The sequence below is a fragment of the Gymnoscopelus microlampas genome (genome assembly GCF_963454915.1).
Source record: "Gymnoscopelus microlampas genome assembly, chromosome: 1".
Taxonomy (NCBI): domain Eukaryota; kingdom Metazoa; phylum Chordata; class Actinopteri; order Myctophiformes; family Myctophidae; genus Gymnoscopelus; species Gymnoscopelus microlampas.
The window spans coordinates 25,796,386-25,814,342 of NC_139962.1; the positions used below are offsets into that span (position 1 = coordinate 25,796,386).

A 17,957-nucleotide genomic window follows, 5' to 3' on the forward strand; every position below is an offset into this window, starting at 1 on the left:
AGCACTGCACGTATATCTGCTGTTTTTGAATAGCCAACGCAAATATCTAAAATAAAACAGATGCTTCCCCGGTTTTAAAATTGAGCCCCTCTCATCAAAAATGATTAAACATACATAAAAACATAAAATACAAAGCTTTTTTGTTAAAATGTTTGTTGTGTTAATTCATTTTTGTGGCAAGGCAAGTTATTTGTATGGCACATTTCAAAAACAAGGCAATTCAGTGGGCTTCACACAATTCAAGATATCAGTTTAGTGTGCATTTACATGGGGCTGAGGAGCACTCCCCCACGTCTGAAAATAGCACTACACCACTGGTGGTGAACAAGGACGATGCCACGGCCACAGAGGATATCAGCCAACAATAAGGAAGATGTCACTCCAGTGACATCACACAACTTCAGCAGGATTCCAGAGACGCTGCTCATTGTCTCATAAAACTGAGACTGTTCAGTGGTATGGCTCCTGATGGAACATTATCCACACACAGAGTTCTTTTTGAACATTGTGAAAGTGTCCCTTTAAGGCAATCTCAACACTTCAATTTAGCACACACTCACACGTACACACGCGCGCGCACGCACGCACGCACGCACGCACGCACGCACGCACGCACGCACGCACGCACGCACGCACGCACGCACGCACGCACACACACACACACACACACACACACACACACACACACACACACACACACACACACACACACACACACGCACACAACAGTTTGCATACATAGTCACTGAATACTATTCAGTGACTATAATACTATATTATAGCCTAGTTGTGTCAAGCTTGACACTATTAACCTTGTCTCCCCCAGATGTCCCAGATCCTCCGAAGGCTCCCAGGATCCTCAGTGTTGGAGAGGACTCTTGTGTTGTCCAGTGGGACCCCCCTCAGAATGATGGTGGACAGCCAGTCACTGGTAGGAACAATTAATAATGCCCCAGGCAGCTTTTGAAGTAGTAATAACTTGGTGAGAAGAACGTAATGAAAAAAATCTAAAGAAAATCTTCCAGAGTCCAAAGAACATATACAGTATAATATCTTTTAATTTTCAGGCTATGTGCTGGAGAGGAAGAAGAAGAGGAGCTATAGGTGGATGAGACTTAACTTTGACCCTTATGCTGACACAACTTATGAAGCCAAGAAGATGATTGAGGGAATGCCCTACGAGATGCGAGTCTACGCTGTCAACGCCATCGGCATGTCTCGTCCCAGCCCTGCTTCACAACCATTTGTTCCAATTGGTGAGTCTCCTCCCATGGGTTTCACTGGCCCCGCTCACTGCAACTACAGTTGCTGTAATCAATCACTGCCACCTGTGTTTTCTTCCCATTTACAGTGTTGTTCAGTGTTCACTGCCGCTAGAGGGCGCTATCCCCTGGGTCGGGGCAGGTTTTTTTGTGTTGAAATCCCCATAGGGGAATCTTAGCACTTAGTAACTTAGTAACACAATAAATGCTAGAAACAAGTCAAACGACCCAACGACTACATTTCCCATGAACGCGGCTGTTGTAGGGACAGTGATTTCAGACCCGGAAGAGTAGTTTTTAAGCTGAATTAATTCAATTTTCTCCAATAACAGGCTGTATCAAACATGAATGAATAAACGATGCAGAGCCACCCCCCTGACAGAAACGCCCGGAGGATTTGTTTATTTTTTGGAACACAGTTCTTGTATGATGTGATCTAAGATTCCTCTATGGGGATTTCAACATCGAATAACGCCCCGACCCAGGGGGATAGCGCCCTCTAGCGGCAGTGACGGCAGACTTCGGTGCTCTACTCCTCCATTGGTCATTAGGGGTGCCCTCCTACCGTAGTTGAGTAGGAGACACTTTGCTGCCAAAATGGGTTAAATACTTTTACAGCTTCTGTTTCACTATGCCTCTGCTACATGGTACAGTAGCACCCTGAAGAGGGTTAAAACTGAACTTCAAACAGCTGAAAATAAGCTATCAGGGTGGCATCGAATCTTAGCCCCCCTTGTTGGTCCTTCCCAATTCAATGAATTGAAATGGTTGAAAGCAGCTTAAATTGAGACTTAAACATAAGATAAGCTAATGGGACAATGTTATTTGTTATAAGAATTAGCTTATGCTAGTTTGTCCCTTCCATGATTATTTTACAAGACTCTAGTACAATAGACATTTTGCTATGAAAGGTTAAATGTGTGGCGGCCATATACTGTAGCTGAAAAAATATATTTTCGAGATTTTTAGCTGGGTAAAAATCACGTCTCCGGTTCACCAACTGGTCTGGCCAGGCTATGTGTCCCTGAGAAAGACTCTAACCCTTAACTGCTCCCTGGGTGCTGTATTAATACCGCCCATTACTCCTAATAGTTAGTATGGGTAAATGCAGAAGGCAAATATAGGCTCATATATGTGCAAATGTATGTGACAGAAATTACCTACGTAGTGGAGAATACATTATTGTTATTAATATTATTATTATTATTATTATTGATATGTTTGGGTGTTGTATGTATGTGTGTTGATATAATATGGTGTGCTTTGAGGACAATGTGTTGTGGGAGTGTCTAATGAAGTGATCACGCTCAAAGATGGCTTTGACTGGCTTGTTGGTGGCAGGGGGTGCTTAATGAGGTAGACATTGGGCCTAAACTGAAAATAAGCTTTAGCTCTCTCTCTACTGATCTTGTCAGCAAGCAACATCGCCATGCGAAGGCGTATAAATTAGACATTACTCTGGGTCAGACAGGGTCAGGTGTGTTGGCATCATTTTATGGATCATCTTACTGCCACAGAGATATAGGTCACTACAGTCATTATTTTTAGGGTGTCATATTTGAGGACAATATCTTTTGGCGCCGGCATGTGTGTTTGTGTTTTGACGTATGTCTCTGTGAGGACAATCTCTTTTGGGACTGGCTGTGTGTTTGTGTTTGATGTATGTCTCTGACTCATGACTTCCTGCCAATATTCCTAAAAGCATGTACTTTTGAATATTTAAGTATTTTTAAAGCAAGTACTCTGTTACTTTAACTCAAGTATGAATTTGACAGAGCAGCTTTCACTTGTAGTTGAGTAATATTTGGCCAGGAGTATCTACTTATACTTTGACTCAAGTACTGGGGTTGAGTATTTGTCCACCACTGCAAAGTTAAAGTAACACATGGGATTTAGCAGTGTGTAAAATAATATTACATTATATTGTTATAAAAGGATTAAACATAGTGCTAATACTTTTATATACTAGAAAAAAGACAATGATTCACTGTGTTGCATGTATATGAAGGGTGCACTGGTGTTTGTAGGTTTTTGCAATTTCTATGGCCTGGAATCTACCATAGTATATGGAACTCTATGGAAAATACTTGACACCCATTATAGTATTAGGCAAGGAAAGTACTGTATGCTCTGCCACTTCTCTGAGGACCTGCAACTACTCAGCGACACATACCCATCCTGACATTTAGTGCTTGTGACATGCCAGAATTACACTTGGACACAACCAGGTGGCTAAAATAAGACAGCTGTCTATGGGATAAAAACATCTGCCTTGTGGCTTTGTTCTTTTTCCCTTACCTTCTCAACCCTCCCTGGGATGTACAATGCATGTGAACACCATTGTATCCGCACAGCCCATCTTTTGTAAGTCAGCAGATTAGGAAACTATCCATGGCATGCCTCTCTATATATAATGGCACGCTACGAGTGTAGCTTCCCTCGGATCAGCTGCTTAAAACAAAGGGGACTTTCTGCTACTGTAGAAGCTGCTTTACGATGAAACTGCTTTTATAGCTACAGCAAAGACAACAGAGAGGGAGGGGGGAAGAGAGAGAAAGAGAAAGGGCAGAACAATAGAACAAGACGCGTGGACAGGAGAAGACATACGAGCATAAGGTCGGAGCTGCAGTTGGATTGCCGCACGTTTTAACGAAGCAAGGACAATGACAAAGCCTCAGCTACCAAAGACAGCTGAGAAGACGCCAGCAGCAGGGGAGGCACCAGTGGACGCTCCAGCAGAGGCAGAAGGGGAACCCAAGGAGACACCACCGCCACCACCACCTCCTGCAGAGGAAACATCCCCAGAGGCCAGTGGCGAGCCGGCAGCAGCCCCGGGGGAGGCAGCCCCGACAGCGGAAGAGGGAACCCCATCGAGTGAAGCGCCGCCAGCAGAGGGTACCCCCCCAGTGGAGGGGACCCCTGCAGCGGAGGATGCACCCCCAACAGAGGATGGAGCTGCACCCCCATCGGAGGCGGCCCTCACGGAGCCTGCTCCTGCACCTGAGCCTGAACCAGAGCCAGCACCTGTTCTCAGTAGGCTTATATTATTCATTCATTCATTCATTCATTCATTCATTCATTCATTTATTCATTTATTTATTTAGGATTGTGGCTGGATATGCAAATAGAATGTACGTGAAAACTTGAAAATTAAGTACAGTATAGGCTAATTACATTTATTTGGTTTTGCATGGCAGAATTTATTCTGTATTCTTTTCTTCGGCATTATTTGCTGTTTTGAGGTGGCTTGTGTGGCTGGTGGAGATTTGGTTATAGGTTAAGGTTGTGATATGAGATGTTTGCTGAGGTATCAGTGTGTGCTGTTTCTCTGAATCAGTGCTGACACAAAAGACAACGCATCATTCTTTATGAGACTTACTTTGCTTTATGAAAAGTATACATGGACCGTTTTAAATTCAAATTCAAAAGAAAGACCCTTTGTGCTGGTGTTGTCTGTACTAGCCTGAGGTGGAAACTGACTCTAGCTGCAGTCATCTAGTCTACTAAGGTCAACCTTTGACCCCCGACATGCATTTTCATCATTTGCTTGTGTTGTTAACCTGTGACATGGAGGCCTTGGGCTTTAGTAGGCTACAACCTGGAGCTCTTTCAGCATTCACATATTTCAGACTGCTTGTGATATCTGGAGTGTGCTGTTCACTCAACAAGTTGCTGGCGACGGGTGCTCTCCAAGATAAAAGTGGTTCATCTGGCAGACACTAAATTAATGATAACATAGAACCTTTATTTTGATAGCCAGTAGTAGAAAATGTCCCTTCAGTATTGTTTACAATAAAATATTTTTGCAACACCACTAACAATGCTTATATATATGATTATTGCACTTTTAAATTCAATGCACTCTGTGGACACAGACTCATTGAGGACAACTGTCATACATCTGGCCTCAGGCGAGGAACACCCTGCTCAGAAACAGTATTCATGTACCACACTTCCAGGATACATGTGTCAAATATAGTAGAACATGACACCTATGATTTGCACATAGTTTATACATTTATATTTCAAATTAAGTTTAGATGTTCTGTTGCATCTACACCTTTAGTTTGACATGGACTTTTTCCCCTTCAAGACATCAAGACCTTTGTGTACTTTACCATTCTGTAGTTTGTCCCAGTTCAGTGAAAAACATAACTTCAGACAGTTATTTGTTCAGTAGGTCATCAGCAATGGGGTTCCCTAAAATGCAGCAACAACACTGAACAACACTGATGTCTAGCTATTGTAGGCACTGATCACAGGTAACAGTAAACCTTACAAGACAACATGTTTTCTATGATTGCCCAGTGATGTTGCTTCATTCAGAGATTAACATCACATTCTTCGGATTTTAACGTTTAGAAGATAGGTCAGACATGTACCTCAGACTGCCATAACGTTCATTTGTCAATATTGATGTAAATGGTGTAAATGAAAAAAAAGAGAGAGAGAGAGAAAAAAAGATGCACATAAAACTGGCTATGAAATTGGAAGATCGATTTCATATCTACCGAAAAATACTAGTTTACCACAAGCACTATAACTGTAAAGTTAAACTATATCGTTCACTATTAATACTTTTTTTTAAATTCCAAACGCACTTTACATTTTTTGGAAATCACAAAGTGCTACAGGGTTTAAAAACAAATGGCACAAAATTACAAAAGCAGGGCAAAAACAACTTAAAAAGCATGCATCAACAAGAAGACCCTTTCTTGGGGAGAAAGTTGACCTACTGTAAGAAATAGCGTGTTGTCTTTGTTATAGTTGTGGTCTCTGCCATTCACTTGACCTAGAACAATTTGTATAACTATATCTTTATAGTTATAGTCAATGTGCTCGGTGTGAATGGCCCTATATACATGACATATTAACAAACACAAAAACGAAGTCCTGATTTTGTTTTAGTTAACAAACTTTTAGTGAACTTTAGTTCATTCATTTTTCAGTTAATTCAGTCTAACTCAATTCTAGTTGTCATTATTTTGTTAGTTTTAGTTCAAGTTAAAATTATAGTTTAACTATTTCGAACACATATGTATCTAATAATTCCCTATTTATTTCTAGTTAACTAACATTCTATTTGTTCTCCCCCTCAGCTCCTACTAGTGAGCCCCTTGGACTCACGATCGATGACATAAGTGACACCACCATCTCACTGAAGTGGAGAGCCCCTGACAGAATGGGCTCAGCGGATCTGGAAGGATACTCGGTTGAATATTGCAAGGAGGGCAGTAAGTGTTGGGGCCACTGAGAGGGTTCAGTGGGAGGGGAGTTAAGAGAAAAGGATACACAGTATTGTTTTGAACACATGAGGCCCTGAGGCGAACATTTGACGAAATAGATTGGCTATTTTCTGGCGAAGAGATTTGGTGTAGAGGGAAATACTGGTGGACCTCACCTAATATAGAGCCCTGGGGGACCCCGGCAAAGTATATAGGGTTTGTTGTTAATAAGGGGGTGGTTGATCATCATTTGAAAAGTTGTGATAATAGTGGTACGCATAGACCATAATGATGCATGTAAAAACCACAGTGCAGGTTTGTCATGTTTGACTGCTGAAATGGAAATTCATACGTACAGTTCTCATCAGTCCAATCAATTGATCAATTTAATTTTGTTTATATACTATAAATATAATATTAGCCTACTCTCTAAAATGTCTATTGAATAATTTAACCTTTTGAAATATACCTTTAAAGAGTAATTTCAGATGCCTTGCATTTTGATAATAAAGCTTCTACTGTAATTGCACAAGTCCAAATGATGTGCTATTCTAACATTTATTACCTATTAAAACATTACAGTAGTAAGAGCACAATTCCTGGCTTTTATAGCACAAGGGTACAGTGTGCATGTTGTAAATACTTGACCCATGGACATTAGCCTGTGGCTTCGTGCTATCACTCTTGTGGGCCATTATCTTCTAATTGCTGGCCTCAGCAGGACCCCCTGGGCCATTAGCACAGTACTTAGATTATACTATCATACCCAGGGACAGAAGAAAGAATGTATCTGGATATAAGCCTAGTTGTTGTATCGTAATGCCTAATTTATGCTCCATCGCACCTCGATGTCGTGCACTGAAAATAGCAAATATAAAAGAAAAGCATAGAAAAGCGCTATATACTGTAAATTGCATGTATCCCAAGGGCCATTAGACTGTACAAAGAAGCACTGGGAGGTATAAACTACAATTTATATTTAGTTATAGCTTTGTATTTTTTAATTGTGTTTTTTCGCTTTGTATTTTGTATACCTTAGTTGTTGTTTTGTTTACTGCATTCTATTCTATTTCTATTGATGTAATGTATTTTTAATATATTCATGATGCTTCTTTTACTGACAAATCTGTATGAATGTATTGCAACTGGAGAACCAATTTCCTTCAGGATCAATAAAGTATATATCTATCTCAAACTGTAGTTCACAAGCTCACAGCGTGTCACATCCACTGTGAGCTTAAAGAAGTATAAATCAGGCTTAATAAAAAGGCGGCAAGTCAAATCAGTCTTACCTAATTGGTATAAAGCAAATCCAAAATCCATCGCCTGAACAGTCTAATAAGATATTGTGATAACAAAACAGAAAATCAAAATGCATGTCTAATTGAACTCCGAAGATTGAAATGGAACGTTATACCCAATTTAACTGTCCTTATTTCCTGGCCACAGCGGATGAATGGGTGCCAGCCTTCGAGGGTCTGACAGACAGGACATCTATGAACATCAAAAACCTTTCCACTGGAGACAAGCTGCTGTTCCGTGTGCGCGCCCACAACGTGGCAGGGCCAAGTGCCCCCGCCACCCTGGCACAGGCTGTCACCATCAGGGAAATTATGCGTGAGCATTTAAACACTCTTGGGAACTCTTTGAGCTTTCTCATGTTCTGCCTCATATTTCTGTTCTTTTCAATCCCATCAACATGACATACATACATTCTCAAGCTCTTCATTTATTTATTTTCAAATTCAGAACTCGCAAGAGTTGTTAGTTAGTAGACTGGAAAATTATAAAATGCTTTATTGATTAGTGATGTACATACAGCATAGGCTTCATTTGCAGTCCTTTTAAATCAGTGAGTATGACATGTACAGGCTCTATTTATTTAGGGCCAGACTGCCTAAACCCACTATTTGAGGATTTAGGAGTGTGCAAGGGGCGTTCCCATGGAAAAGTTGCTATTTTGGGACACCTGCCTTATCCGCAAAACACCTTCACTATCGGCTATTTTCAATTAGCATACATACATAAATCTCATGTCGCAGGAGCCGCACTGAGGAGCTGTAACATTGGACACCCTACACCCGAAGTTTACTTCATAGGCTCTAGCCTTTGATTGCCTTTCAATAAAATCACATTTGATAGACATAAGTATCACCTACCTACAATTTTATATTTTTGTAATCAGTTCATTATTTCCTGCGTAATCGATGAATACAACTGAAGTGTGTAATTTGGAGAGCATTGCATAGCGCAACACACAAATTGTCTTCTTTGAATAGACTATCATCTTATATTAACACAATTGGCACAAGGAATTGACACTCTCACTTCTGCTGATTATAGGAACATTAGAATCACAGAGAGTCGTTGAGAATTAGGAGAGAGGGAGACCTCTGAATGTTGTGCCGTTGTGTGCCCCGGCCGACTCCCGACATGTCTATTGCAGGTGGCACGCTCTACCAAACGAATCTGGCATAGCGGGTGGTTTTAGAATCCGCTATGCACTTTCCCAAACGTGTGTGGGCAAAATGGCAATTTTGGGGATAATGCAACAACACGCCCACGGGCACACAGCCAAGCGCAAATATCGGAGTCGGCATAATGAATAGCGGGTATAGTGGCCGCAAAATACAGTTTGGGGACAGTGCCAGCTCCCTTCTCCGTAATTCACGGGTAGCAGGCAGTAATTCACGGGTAGTGGGTAGCGGGTGCGGGTATAGCCTTGCCCAGAATAGGGCCGTCTCACACACGCAGTAGTCTAGTGTTAGTTTATTCTTACGATCATTCCTCCTAGATGTTTGGAAACAGATTGGTGAAACTGATATTTGTCTCCGCCAGGCCGAAAGGCATGGCGAGAGAGTATGTTTTACCCCCTGTCCGTCCGTCCGTATGTCCGTCCGTGTGTCATTCTGTCTGTGTACAGCTAATCTCCGGCACCGTTGGCCCGGTCGTTGTGAAACTGTGCACACACTCTCCCTGGATGCCAAATCAGAACCTCTGCCCAAAATGTTTCACATGGGCCTGTTATAGCGCCACCAGGAGGCCGATTTGTGCAAAACACATTTTTGGATATTACTCCTACATGTACAGATTTTATCCAAAGATCACGCAAATCGGTACACAGTATCTCTATAGTCATGTGATCAAGACAGTCCGATATTTCATATTCCATCCTGATTGGCTAAGGTTGGCTTCCAAAGTTTGCAGGATTGGCCCGTTTTGAACAAAATGTCTCAAATCATGAACGCAGCGTGCGATTTCCGTGAAAATTTGCACCCACATTCCCACTAGGCCGAGGAAGAAATGCCACCCTTTTCACATTGGCCTGTTATAGCGCCACCAGCAGGTCTAATTTAGCAAAAAAAAACATTTTTGCAACAAAATGCCTCAAATCATGAATGCACGCACATTCCCACTAGGCAGAGGAAGAAATGCCACCCTTTTCTATATAGCGCCACCAGGAGGCCACAATAACCTCTGTGTGTGTGTGTGTGTGTGTGTGTGTGTGTGTGTGTGTGTGTGTGTGTGTGTGTGTGTGTGTGTGTGTGTGTGTGTGAGATTGATGTGTGTTGATTTGCTTGCCTGTACAGAGCGCCCTAAAATATGGATGCCCAGGAATCTCCGCCAGACTATCATTAAGAAAGTTGGAGAGTCAGTGAATCTTGTGATTCCTTTCCAGGTACAGTGTGCTCTGATTAACATTTGGGCCAACCAGTATGCCATGATATTGCATGAAATTTGGCCATTGTGCCAAAAAGGCTTTGTAAAAAATAGATCAAGCATATTATAACCTACTGAACATATTATGCAAAATTACAATGGAAATGTCTCTATATTTCTTTACAATGTGTTCTCATCATTATTTAGCATATCATTAATTTGCTAACAGAAAACATTAGCATCCCAAACAAGCGCATACAATATTTTCAGTATTAAATTAAACATGCTGCTTCAGTTCAGCTCTTCTTTTGCAATAAATGTAAGTGGCATGAAACTGCTTTCACGGTACTGTAACTTAACTGTTGTCACCATAAATAACATCATGTGGCAATGCAATTACACGATTACAGCATTCTAGTAACACTTATTGACAGGTCGAGCAACAGGTTGGACAACTACATTTTCATTGTGACTGTTGAAAGTCTGCCAAGTAGCCTCTCAAGTATGGCCCTTGGCCAAAGCATATACAGTCTTTTAGTTAGGCAACAGATGGCAATCAGGTTGACACTGCTACTTTCATAAGAAAATACTTAAAAGCTGGTTTGGAAAGTAGCCTTTAGCAGTGGTTCTCAAAGTAGAATCCGGGGAACCCCAGGGGTCATTGAAGGGGTTCCAGGGGGTCCCCACAAAAAAATGTACTTAATATAGTATCAAACTCAGCGGCTATATAAAGAAATAGCAGCTCTAAGATTCGGATAAATGTGGAATACGTTTGAGAATTTTTAACAACAGACATCTTCTCTCATGGGGATCCGCAGCCAAATAATATAACATTTTGGGGTCCCTGACATGTTTGAGAACCACTGGCCTACAGTATTTCACAATACAACTATTGTAGTAGTCTCTTGTTTTTACTTAGGGTAAGCCGAGGCCCAAGGTTACGTGGAGTAAAGACGGGGAGCCTCTGGACCCCACCCGAGTCAGTGTGAGGAACTGTGACACAGACACCATCATCTTCATCCGCAAGACAGATAGGATTCACTCTGGGAAGTATGACCTCCAGGTGGAGATTGAAAACGTGGAGGACAAAGCAAGCATCCATATACAAATTGTTGGTAAGGAGGGGTCAGGGTCCAGGTTTGCAGAGATGGTAGTGGTGTGTGTCTGTGTGTTTGTTTGGGTGGGAAGGGGGTACATGGGAAGCAGTGAGTGTGAGGTTGGGTAAGGGTGTTTGGCAGGGAGGGACAAAATGCCTTAGAATAAATCATTCAAAAATGTCTTTACAATATTTATAAATGTATACATTATTTGTAATGTCATTACATTCATAATTTTTATTTATTTTTAATAATTGGTCAAATTTGTCTTCTATAGATCTTCCGGGGCCTCCTTTGGATCTAAAGATCATGGAAGTGTGGGGCTTCAATGTGGCTCTGGAGTGGAAGCCCCCTACAGACAACGGAAACTGTGAAATAATGGGTTACACTGTTCAGAAAGCTGACAAGAGGACTATGGTAAGAATGAGAACCCTGGCCTGTGTCCTCATTGACACATTTTCAGGTGACATCCGGACGTCATTCTGAGGGAAGGGAATAGAATATCTGTCTTATTATAAGACAGAAAACTGTTACTTTTCAGGGAATTGATAAAAGGACCTGTGTTGCAAAAATGTGTAGATCGGCTATTTTTGCTACTATTGCGTGACACTGTAGTGTGACGAAATAGGTAGTAATTTACAGGGGGAAAATGTTTAAAGTTTAAATATTGAAATATAAGATTTCTGCCCAATAGTGATGATATAGTATGCCGGGTGAAGCCTAATCTTGACTTCATCGTATGACCATGTCACTCAAAAATAAATTAAGCTATAATTCAAAATTAGACGACTGAGCTATGTAAGACCTTCCACTTTACTCTAATTGTCTTGTGTGTGTTTTTTGTGAGACTGTGATTACTGTTTTTACTGTGTAACTGCTGCGAAGCCAACTGGCCCTGTGGGGACAAATTTAATTCTACCTTATCTCACCTTAACTTAGCTTACCTTAGCTTACCCATGACCCATGTGACCCCGATGTGACCCCCATCTTTTCAGATGGGGGTCTGCGGGCTGCGGCCAAATACATATCAATTTGGGGGTCCTTGACATGAAAATGTTTGAGAACCACTGCCTTACCTTACCTTACCTGACCATACCTTATACTTTACCTTAGCTTATCTTACCTTATCTTACCACACCTCTGTAAGCTTACGGCTTCCGAGCCAAGGAAGGTAACCTCCCTATGCATGGAAATAGCATTAGTAATGCATGTACGCTATGTGAGAGGAGGAATGTTACATGGTCACAGGGGGATATTTTAGTCTTCCCTTGTGACATACAGTGTAATCAGCCAATGCTGGGCACAGAGCCTCTTTTGTGGGCCAGAAGTGTGGCATTATGGGCCTGTTGGCTAGAGCTTCCACTGCTACCTTCCGCTACGCCGAGCTGCCAGGGGCCAACGGTAGTTAGGAATGTCCTAATCTTAGCCTCGTAGCCATGACCTGACAAGGATTGTCTATGCAGCAACGCAGGCCCGCTGTCCTTCTGGACGGCATGGCAGCGTGCAGGGTTGTCCTTCTGGATGGCATGCCAGGGTGCATGGCAGGGTATGCGGTTGCACCCTGTTCAGGTTTCATTGTAGTCGCGATTAGATTCAATTAACTTGCCTTACGTCTGCTTATGGCAATCCCCCAGATGTGATTTATGAGGACAGAAATATACCTGTGTTGGGTGTCAGAGATGTCCTCTTGCTAACTCTAAAAGGGAAAGGGCGTCGAAGTGTTTCGTCAATACATAAACTGGTGTGAATATTAATCACTTTATAAGGCCCATGTACTTTGTCATACGTCAAATAGCGAAAACAGCCAATCTAAAAGATCACCACGGCCCGTTGTGAGCTTGCAGATCTGCTATTTTTGCAGGGTAAAGGGGGAAAAGGGGAAAATGTTCTTAAGATTTACATTTTGTTTGTGTTTTTTGGTGCCCCAAATAGGGATGCCATGGTTAATGTGGTTAAATCAATACCTACAGTAATGTGAATGAATGTCACTGAAATCTTTTCTGTTATTTTGTGATCATACTGATCGAACTGTATTTTAGATTTAAAATAAACAGATGGGTTTATTTAGTTGCACATACATAGTGTGCACATATAGTACATACATAATTAGCATTTTATTTAACAACTTAAGTCCTATATAGGCTACTCCGTCAAATGACCAATAGCAAAAATAGTAAATGTTTCAACAACTTTTGGAAATGTTCACCTATAATAATATGCCCAAAATATGGAAGCTGCAGTTTGAACTTTGTTAACCCTTCCATTGTGTTAGGGTACTTTTCCCCTGTTTTCAAGTTTAGGTAAAAACAAAAGTACCCTTTACATTTCTTTATTGGAACAAGGCTTGATGATATCCTCAGAAACAGCAATTGTAACACAATAATTATCACCATTTTAGTTAATTATGATGGTCTCTATAAAAAAAGTGACATCTGTGGTGTTATGGGTCAAATAATGACCCGGCAGAGAAGTGTGGCTCAATTCCCCCCAAATTGTCAATATTCAATGTTTACATGTTTGAGAGAGAGAGAAACTTGTCCTCAATTTGCAGAGTAAAATAAAAATACAAATATAATATAAGATACATTTTGATCCATCTTTATCACCTTTATCATCTCGATGTCACTATTGTTATTAAGTTAAAAAAAGAAAAACAAGTAATTTATTTTTGGAAGTTCTAATGTTCTAATATTTGTCTATTATCGCCAGATAACATCATTATCTATTGTCTTCATTATAGGAAATGTAATGAGTGAATCTTTAAATTTGTATAATTGATCGAGCTATATTGAAAGATGAAACCCTAACCCTAACCCCAAATCATATTTTAAATAGTGTTTACATGGATATGAATGCATAACAAGTCAGCTATGAGGTGGGGGAGAAAAGTGTTAGCAGGTTTCTAAGACAATGCAAGGGTTAAGTTGCTGATGTGAATGTTATTCCTATGCAGGATTGGTACACAGTCTATGAACAATACAGGAGAACCAACTGTGTGGTGCCTGACCTCATCATGGGGAATGAATATGTGTTCCGTGTGTACGCCATCAACCAAGTGGGTTTCAGCCCTGACCCCTGCAACACAAAAGATAGTGCCTTCATCCAGAAAATAGGTAGGCCTACCATACACAGCACAATCCTGAGTGTTCATTTAACTCAGAGAGTGTACAAATATAACCAAATTTAGTTTTTTGTTTTGTTAAGTTTTTTGCAGCTTTTGGGTATTTGTCTTTGTTTGGCCATTGTCTCAGAGGTGTGAACAACACAGTCAGTATTGAGGTTGTGAACGTATCATATACACTACAGTGATATATGTTTCTGTCCTAATGCAAAACAATGGTTAAGTATTGTAGTGCAGGCATTCTCAACAACCACCATCTTATGAATAATGAAGACGGGACAACCAAATATGTTTTTAAACCTTCCGAGCCACAAAAAGGTGCTAAAAGGAGGACACTCATGTGATGTTGATTATTTTCCCCTATTCACATATACTAGGGTGTGACGTACGTCACTGTTGCTAAAAGAATGGGCACATATTTTCTATTCAGTCTTAATGCAAGCTTTAGGCTACTCACACCATATGAAACAATAAAATGAAGAGCATAGTTTGTGTCATTGCCCTCAACTGGGCATAATCTAATATATGCCCAGTAGTGATGAGCGGGTCGGGTTTTTTCATGACTCGGCCCGCCCCGCCCCGCGACGGAACCCAACCCGCCTCAACCCGCCCCGCGAACCCATATATAAATCTATGGCTCAACCCGCCCCGCGACCCGCGATTTTTTTTTTATTCTGTAAAATCATGGTTAGAAAATAATCCCCAAGTGTATTCAAACTGTTTTATTGTTATTATTCTTATTCTTATTAGGAATAAAGACAAAACAAGAGCATGTGATCATCTTTTTTTTTTTTGCGTGTGAGAGCGGCTGACCCGCTGACCCACAGCCCGCATAATTGCCTCTGAAATTCTGACTCGACCCACCCGCGCCGCGGGTTGACCCGCAGGTCCCGCGGGTTACGGGTCGACCCGCTCATCACTAATGCCCAGCCAAACAAAGCCAAAACTGGGCATTGTCTATTTCAGGTATTATGTACAACAGGGATTCTCAAAGTGGCCATCAGGGTTCCTTGAGGGGGTTCCGAATGGACCATTACAGGTCTGTAACTCTTGCGAGTGTACAAACGGAACCAAATGGGTCCATTTAGTTCCATTTATATACTCTCAGAGTTATGGGGGTCTTTGAAATGAAAAGTTTTAAGAACCACTGGTGCACTGAAGTCTCCATCCTACATCTCAAACTGAGCATTGTCTGTTCTTAGGTCTCAGTTACAAGCCTCCATCCTACAAGGAGCGTGACTTCACTGAGCCCCCCAAGTTCACGCACCCCCTGGTGAACCGTTCTGTCATAGCGGGATATTATGCCACCCTCAGCTGTTCCCTCAGGGGCACTCCAAAGGTGAGTGCAAATTAAAAACGCAGAAAAATATTCTTTCCGTGGTTTTTAACCACATAAGCCTATAGGATTTGTTGATCTACAAGGTTTCTATGCATTGCATCGCGTTGTGAGTTTGTAGAATTGCTATTTTCACTATGTATTTATTGTTTTATGTTTGAGATGAAAAATAACTAAAGTTGTTAAGGTAAAAACTATAATCCAACCAAAGACAGCATAGATGTTAAGGAAATGATGATGACTATTATATTATCATCACCTTTATCATCTTAGATCAGTACACCTAGTAGTAACTAGATCAGTACACTTAGATCAGTACCATGATTACAATTATTTTAAGTTTGATCATTAATAAACATAGTACAAGTCTTGTATAAACATTCCAGAAAATATGAAATACAGTGCATGTTGTATGTTAATGATAATAATCTTTAATCTCCTACACACAGCCCAAAGTGACCTGGTACAGAAACAAGATGCTCCTCACAGACGAACCTAAGTTTCGGATGCTCAGTAAGCAAGGTGTTCTGACGCTGGAGATTCGTAAACCCTGTACATTTGATGGAGGGATGTATACGTGCAAAGCAGTCAACGCCAGCGGGGAAGATGTTGTGGAGTGTAAACTGGAGGTTCGGCGTAAGTATGACGCAAACACAAGCACACATAGCCTGCACCAGTGGTTCTCAAAGTGGAGTCCAGGTTAATGTATCTATTTGTAACTCATGAGAGTGTACAAATGTAACCAAATAGGCCTGTATTGCATCTTTGTACACACTTGAGTTTGTACACTCTTATAGTAACATTTCGAGATCCTACTGTGTATATTTGAAAGGTTTTGAAAGGATCCTAAATCCACGATCCACCAATTCTATCGTGTGTGCATGAGCTTCTTTCTGCGACCCCTGCCCACCAAGCTTTGTCCTGCCATGCTTCTACTATTTCTCAGAACCTGTGTAAACATGTTTACTTAGAGTGGTCCCGGGGTAAGACCCGACCCCACCCCACCTAATTCCACCCTGTGTTTGCCTCCTAGAGCAAACACAGCCATACTTAAAGCTCCACTCTGTAACTTCCCTGTCCTACCTCAGATTCGAACCTGGGTCTCATGTGCAAGTGCTGACATTTTTACCACTGAGCTAATAGAGCCTGCCTGCTTGCTCAGGGGATAAATTGAATTTTGACCTTCAGGCTGTACCACTTGTCAACCAGTCAACCAGAGAGTGTACAAATGGACCATACGGGTCCATTTGGTTCCATTTGTATGCTCTCAGTTATGCGGGTCCTTGAACAAAAAAAGAAAATAAAGTGAACCACTGATTTAGAGTGATCATTATTGCTAAAGTATGACATACTCCCTCCCTGGCTTGCAGCTCAAGTCCCCAAAGAGAAGAAAGTAGAGAAGAAAGAAGAGATTATCGAGTCTGCCTGAGAAGGTGAATGATTTGTCAACACTGGGATTCCTCAGGGAACCTGTCGAGTTGACCGCTTTGAGCCCAGATGAAATTATTTATGTTGTTGCTTACCCCACTCCCTTTGTTTGTTTGCCACTTGCTTTTAGGAAACGATTATCTGCTATTTTGTGTAGAACACTTATTTGACAGACACCTATATGCTACTGATTAGTATTTCTGTATTATGTTTGACATATTTAAAAGATTGCAAAGCTTTGTCATCCATCCATTGTCCTCAATCAAAAGATCTGAAAAGTAATAAGCCAATTAAACCAACAATTAAATTCAGTTGAATACATTGAAGTGTCAGTATATTTACTTGAAAGATTATGAATCCAAAGTGTGAGTTCTGAATTGTTGTACTATATACACATATGTATACTGTAAGTCACAAATGTGACTGTCAGGGGTCATCATTGTGTCTGTACACGGCCAAAAGTGTCCATGACAGAACTTGTCCATGTCCATGGCAAATCTTTGATTACATTTTTTATAATCGTATTTTTTCCATGTAATGTGCGTTGTCACTGTACTGATAAGACCCAATTAGAAATCCCAAACATGGAACAGACTTGGACCATAATGCATTGATGTATGCAGCCAGTGGTTTGTCAGGCTCCAGGTTTTTTTTTTTCAGAATGGGTACGACACTGATTTAATTAATGTAGAAATACTATTGTTTTATAATGTGTAGCACATTGGCATATAGACACTATGGCACATAGTGAGTCCACTATACATTAGGGCTATCGGTCTGTGTGTTTCAGTTAATTGACCACTCATTTTGTAGCCTAGTGGCAAAAAT

The 17,957-nt window shown here is 41.1% G+C and overlaps 1 protein-coding gene across 1 annotated transcript in view; it reads left to right on the plus strand.

The window, feature by feature from the left end:
- Positions 1 to 17,452, plus strand: part of mybpc3 (myosin binding protein C3) — a gene marked incomplete at its 5' end in the record, with an annotated part of 46,985 nt that extends 29,533 nt beyond the window's left edge. Inside the window, 11 exons of the mRNA XM_084054557.1 lie at positions 827 to 931; positions 1,068 to 1,256; positions 6,362 to 6,496; positions 7,937 to 8,104; positions 10,078 to 10,166; positions 11,067 to 11,262; positions 11,522 to 11,661; positions 14,198 to 14,357; positions 15,568 to 15,704; positions 16,151 to 16,337; positions 17,072 to 17,452. Coding sequence (XP_083910683.1) covers positions 827 to 931; positions 1,068 to 1,256; positions 6,362 to 6,496; positions 7,937 to 8,104; positions 10,078 to 10,166; positions 11,067 to 11,262; positions 11,522 to 11,661; positions 14,198 to 14,357; positions 15,568 to 15,704; positions 16,151 to 16,337; positions 17,072 to 17,130 — 1,565 coding nt within the window. The 3' untranslated portion in view covers positions 17,131 to 17,452. The remainder of the gene's footprint in view (positions 1 to 826; positions 932 to 1,067; positions 1,257 to 6,361; positions 6,497 to 7,936; positions 8,105 to 10,077; positions 10,167 to 11,066; positions 11,263 to 11,521; positions 11,662 to 14,197; positions 14,358 to 15,567; positions 15,705 to 16,150; positions 16,338 to 17,071) is intronic.
- Between the last annotated feature and the right edge of the window lie 505 nt (positions 17,453 to 17,957).